This window comes from Physcomitrium patens, chromosome 17, assembly GCF_059467195.1.
Source record: "Physcomitrium patens ecotype Gransden chromosome 17, ASM5946719v1, whole genome shotgun sequence".
In the NCBI taxonomy this organism is placed as follows: domain Eukaryota; kingdom Viridiplantae; phylum Streptophyta; class Bryopsida; order Funariales; family Funariaceae; genus Physcomitrium; species Physcomitrium patens.
The window spans coordinates 8,445,311-8,451,212 of record NC_143426.1 but is presented as its reverse complement, the minus strand read 5'-3'; the positions used below and the strand labels follow the sequence as shown (position 1 = coordinate 8,451,212).

At 47.7% G+C, this 5,902-nt stretch overlaps 1 protein-coding gene across 2 annotated transcripts; it reads right to left on the bottom strand.

The window, feature by feature from the left end:
• Window positions 1-415: 415 nt before the first annotated feature.
• Window positions 416-5,581, bottom strand: LOC112294527 (uncharacterized). 2 transcript variants are annotated; one of them, XM_024545066.3, is made up of 6 exons: window positions 4,577-5,326; window positions 4,127-4,207; window positions 2,573-3,746; window positions 2,253-2,396; window positions 1,949-2,014; window positions 416-1,815 (listed from the first exon to the last, which is right to left on the bottom strand). In XM_024545066.3, the coding sequence occupies exons 3-6, from the start codon at window positions 3,740-3,742 to the stop codon at window positions 841-843; spliced, it is 2,355 nt and encodes a 784-aa protein (XP_024400834.1). In that variant the 5' UTR covers window positions 3,743-3,746; window positions 4,127-4,207; window positions 4,577-5,326; the 3' UTR covers window positions 416-840. The 2 variants fall into 2 exon arrangements, with proteins under 2 accessions (XP_024400834.1, XP_024400833.1); XM_024545065.3 differs by lacking the exon at window positions 4,127-4,207 and having other exon boundaries at window positions 4,577-5,581.
• Window positions 5,582-5,902: the final 321 nt, after the last annotated feature.

The window sequence follows — 5,902 nt, the reverse complement described above, 5'->3', positions numbered from 1 at the left end:
TGTGTGACTTGTGTTGACTAGACCTGGACATTTTACACATCATCTTACTACATCAGTCTGGCTTGCTACTTCAGCTCTATTGTAGAGTGCTTATATTGAGTGTTTAATGTTGGGCAGCAGCGAGAACTTTTAAAATAAGACATACATATATAGACTCACTCACGGAGTACTGAAAACAGACAGAAGAGATATTACGAAGTAGTGCATGATTTCACCAAGCAGCAAAAATAGATAGGCTATATCAAACCACCTACCTTCCAGACATTGACCACCAAAATCAAATATCAAACCTTCAAACGTTCAATCGAACAATGACCCCAGCCCTCCAAGCTTGCCATTTTCCATGAGAGATTATGCATACAAGAAAGCACAAGAGAGACAGAAACAGCATCTATTGTTACCAGAAGACCGCAAATTCTGTAGACGGATGATTCCGTATGTCATCTGATTACATTTGAAAAAACTGTATACATATCCTTCATTCTGTAGTGAGGGATAACGATCAATATTGTAATGTGTCCATGTCAATGACGTCTGAGACTCAACTCTCTGTAGTCACATAAGAGTCGCCGAGCTGGCTGACCATAACCCCCCTAGTGCATAATGTGCACCGAATCTTTAAAACTGAGCCATGATGCTCATGTATATCAAGGTGTTTGATTAAGAACTGGTTCATGTACCGTCAAAAGAATGCTTTCTGAATCTAAATGAAGTCCCCACATGAATCAGTAGAATACAGGATCAGGACGAAAAAAAACCTTTTGTAAAGCCCTAGAAAAAAAATCTACTAAAAAAGGGGATGGAATGAAGGAAAAAAAAGGGAAAAAAAGGGTTCTTAGGTTACAAGGATATAGCCGAGACAAGCTTCTTATCGTGCTGAAGCTGACTTTGCAGGCTCTTAGTCCGTTTGAGCTCTCGGCGACGCCTGCGAGCTTCTGTGGCCTTGGCCGCTGCTTCCGACTGGAAGGCTCCCACACGAGGGCCAAGGAAGCCTTTAACACCATTTCCAATAGTGGGGAAAAATTTCAAATTACCTGGCTTCCTCATCTGTTCCGTTCGCCCCGGATGATGTAATTGATGAGAACCCAGACCCAAAGACAATGTTATTGATGTACTAACCGTGCCGTCTCCAGCAACATGATACTGTGTCATGCCCGAGCCTGTTCTTTGCAATGAATGCGATGCAGGAGTTCGCAACCTTGCCACCTGATACTTCCCTCTAGATTGGTGAGAGCTGGGCATGCTCGGCAATCCTACTGATATTTTCCTACTCGTTTGGGGCGAAGATCCAGACAACGCGACGACTGGATCCGCGTTTGCAACACCCTTCATAGGTGAAGCAGAGACGTAATTCTTGGTCATAGGTGACATTCCCAAACCTTGGGATCTGTCAGTGCCACCAGACATTGAAGCAGAAGGCTTCTGTGGTAATTCCGGAGTACCTGCGGGCCTGGCTGCAGAATGAGCCAAGGATGGTTGCTGATCAGGTGCTGCGACAATTCCTGGGGCTTGTCCCTTGGACATATTCGCCACCAGGTTCATCCACATGTTCGGGTTCATTGCAGCTCCATTGTTGAACGCTGCTACAGTGGCAGCAAAAACTGCGTTGAAATCAGGTGGCATCACTGCACCCCCGGGCATCTGAGGCGTTCCAGAGGACTGAGTGGCTCCGACAGATTGGGCTAATGCAAATGCCCACCAGTAAGGTAGCATAGGTATTCCTCCCACTGGACCAGTTGCAGGGGCTGGTGATGCCGTCGCACTCCCTTTGGAAGACGAAACTGGTGCATCTAAACTTTCTGCCTGTAAGGGAATCTGCACATCAAAGAGCGGATCAATATCCGTATCGAAATCCATATGAAGAACCACATCCACATCAAAAAAATGTAAAACTTGAGCGATCATGTAACTATATCTGATGAATGACTACGTGTAAAATGAACCATACCTGTTCTTTCAAATGCCTATTGATTTCTTGATGTCTTTTTAATTCTTTGACTTTTTGCTCCAGGGTCTGCACACCATAAGTTTTCTTTAGTATTCCATGTTCCAAGACCAAAACACGAATTGTTTTTCAAAAGAATCACAAGATGCAGCCATAAGCAAAGGATTACACGGAAAACATTCTCCTACATGTGCTACTTGACATCGCAAAAATAATTCTTAACAGATATTACAACTCGTACAGATGTATTCAACAATGAATCACAGAACAAAAATATATATGCAGTAACCCTTACGATGAAACATACCAGCTTTAAATTATCCTTTTCGGCCTGGAGCTCCCTAGCCTTGCGAGCTAAATCCTCGCACAGAACCTGCTTTCTCCGGATGGTTTGACGAGCAGACTCACGATTGGCTTGAACACGACGAAGTCTACGAGCCTCCTTCTCAGCCTACAGTAGATCATCAAAGTACTATTCACATCAATACAGAGCTCATACCTAACAAAACAAATCTTTAAAGGACAATTATCGACCATCCTCCAACTAAGGAAACATTTTCCCCTCAAAATGACATATGGTTGAAAACATACGGGAGAAAGATTCCTATATCTCACTAAGAGACATACCTCACTCAGAGCACTCCTAAGTCTGCCTTGCGTGGACGAGCCCGTCTGATAAAGCTCTCTGCCCCCCAATTTCGCTCTTCCGATTTCTTCCTTGACTGATTCAAACAGATTCAAGGTAACAGGAACTTGGAACTTGTTTTCTTCAATAAATTCTTTCAGAACAATTCCGGAAGAAGCTAGGGGCACATCCAAGACATCTCCTTGTAACATCGGTGACTGCCCTTTAACGTTCGGAGCTCGTGGCTTCCGACGCTGCGCTTGCTTTAGTGCAAGCTTCACATCCTTCGACTCATCCACCTCAACGATGCAATTCTCCTCACCCTTGAGCTTCCAAAATATTGATGGCTTGGTCACAGGCCGCAGTGGGGGGTTTCTCTGGAACCCGAACTGCAACATGAGCTCCTCTTCCACCTTCGGAATAAGATCAGCTTCTGGCCTTAGCACGCGGAGAGGGGAGCTAGGACTCTCGGCTCGTGAGTCGAGAAGAGTAGACTCTACACTCGACTGCGATAGCAAGCGATGGCCTCTGTCAAAACCAAGACCGCATGGGCTCATGTCCGTGCTTTTGGCATCTGCGTCAGCCTCAGAGTCTTCTTCATGGTTCACAGTTTGGGCACCAGTCTGGGAGGCATGGGGATGGGATGCAACTACATGGTGATTATGTGAAGCAGAGGAGTCCAACACTTCGGGGATGTCGGTCACGGTAGCACTTGTGGTGGAACTCGAACTCAACTTGAAGGAGTCGTCTGGTCTTTTGCTGCTTCTGCTAGATCTATTCTTCTTCCCTGCCCATTTCACACCATCGGCCTTACCTTCACCAGATTTGCTGTCGGTAGCATCATTTTTAAAAGTTCCGGCACCGGCAAAAAGGTCGAAGAGCGCTTGGGCTGCATTCATAACATGCTCGGAGTCCATTTCTGGGTCTTCCTCAACCGTGGTCGACCTCTTTCGTTTCCCAGCGATACTGTTGACAGCACCAGCATCTTTGATGCACTTGGATTTGGATGGCGTTCGAGAGCTAGAATTCACCCCGCTCGCACCATGAGAGCGCTTGTGGCCCTGTTCAGATTCAGAGACTGCCCTCTTCCTCTTGACCGAACGCCCGGGTTCCTTGCCGGAAGCCAGCCGCGAAGGTATAGGCTCTTTAATCACCTCTCCCGAAGACTCCATGATCCTGTGACGGAAGTTACAAGGTTAGACTAGGAAACAGAGCAGACAGCCTTGTTCTCCAATCTTGGTAGCACATATTCCAGATCAGCAACCAATCAACGACCAACAAGTCCTTCAGAACCTCACCAAGCAGGCAAAATGCACATTGCCTAAAAGAGGAATTCATAATATACTGCCTTTGAGACTACACACAACTACGAACATACAAGATGAAAGAGTGAAGTCACTGAAGTCAGAGGAAAGCAGAAAGCCTCAAATGCGGCGTCAAAACATGGGCGACACGTCTTGCTGTCCACATGACAACACTGACCTACAGGTTCTAACAACAAAAGCAACTACACGAAAATGTAGAGAGCAAGCAAAGAGAAATTCACAATCCAGCACCTCGAAAGTGTGATAAGTCGTAGAGGAAGAGTGACGGAATACGATAACGATTAAAACGATAAGTCGTAGTACAGTGGACGCCTGGGAACAAAAACAAAGGCATGGTTGGACCACCGCTGGAAGAAGCAAAGAGAATTCTCAACTACACCCCGAATCGATTTTAAAAAAAACAGTCACGAAAACAATAACAAACCCCAAGGACAAGATCCACATAATGCTTCTAACCAGCCTACTCTACAATACTTAAATTTCACTAGAACGCAGTCCACTAATATCAAATCAACTCCACTGACACAAGCGTGTCGACCTCGAAGACAACGGTAACTCCTCTCCAATTTCACTGAGACCAAAATGTGACACCTGGGATGCAGACAAGTGGGAGGCACGCGGCAAGATCTCTCAAGGCTGCATTAAAAGAAGTTTAAGAAATAGGAGTCTTGCAGCACCTACCTTGAATCACTGCAATATCTCAGCGCATGAGTCATCTACTAGAAGATACCGTCGAAGCCTTCGTTTCAGATATATGCATTACAGAGGCAAGTGGAAGCAATTACACGCAGTACTCCGGAACTGTGACGACAAAGGTCAAAGGCGGCGCACTATGCACAACGGAAGATTCACCGCTCGAAAAAGTCTCAAAAGCAACCGCTGCAACGCATCTAACAAGAAGCGACTTTCGTTCGATCTAAGCAGTACTGAACACCAAACCGAATCCTCTCCTCGACCAACTCCACCGCCAACAGAGGAAAATGCAGATTGTGTATGAGAAACTAAGTAAAAAATATATATAAACACCGCGCGGCCTAGTTCACCGGCGGATAATGCTCCTCTTTCTCCACCAAATGCCTCTCTCCAATCCTCGCGTCCGCGCTCAGAAACTCCGCCGCTCTGGGCACGCTTTCCACCCGCCAACAATCAAAACTACAACAAACCACCGCCTCCCGGCACAAAACTCATCCAACAATGCTCCTCTAGTCGAATAAACATTGAATCAATCAACACCGCCACAAGCCTAACTCGTCTCACTAAAACCGCCAAGGCAAGCGCTTTCAACCGCCGACTAACGTCCTCTTCTTCTTCCACCCCCTCCTTACACCGCCTCTCTATCACACCGTTGCTCACGACGCCAACAAGTGAGTCAACAAATGAGCCAGCCAAGTAGGCCAAGCCACCATATACTTCCGAGGTAAGTAACAATCCTAACAAATGTAGTCTCCCAGCACTCAACTAAGAGCCGGTAATAGGCAAAGTAAGAGGATGCGAAGCGTGATCAGATCCGAATGAGTGACTAGTTGGCGGAACAGGGAAGCAACGCTGCAATAGAAGGCAAGACGAAGGATGTGCGGGACAACGCAAGGCCAGGCCAGGCAAGGGCGGGCGGAGGGAGGGAGAGACAGGGCGGGGGGCAACGAAGGAAATCACCAAGTGGGAGGCAAGTGGAAGGATCATTCTTTCGGGCTGGGCTGGGCTGGGCTGCTCTCTCCCCCTCCTCCTTCAACACCCCGCGCTGGGCAGCCTCACACCCTGCCCAACCCTTGCCCGCCCTGCCCGAGCGCGTCTGCGAGGGGAGGGCGGGCAGAGGAGGCCGGCTGCCCGGAGATGGCTCGTGTGGCGGGGCTGGCCTGGCAGCCAACGTGGCCGCCTTGCTGCACAGACACCGATCTGGCTTGGGATTGCTGATGAGGTCGCCGATATTTCACGAGTCCGTCGCCTCCGCTCTTAGCCTTTCACTTTTTCGCCTTCCTTCGGGAAATTACTGCCGGTGCCCTTTTTTTC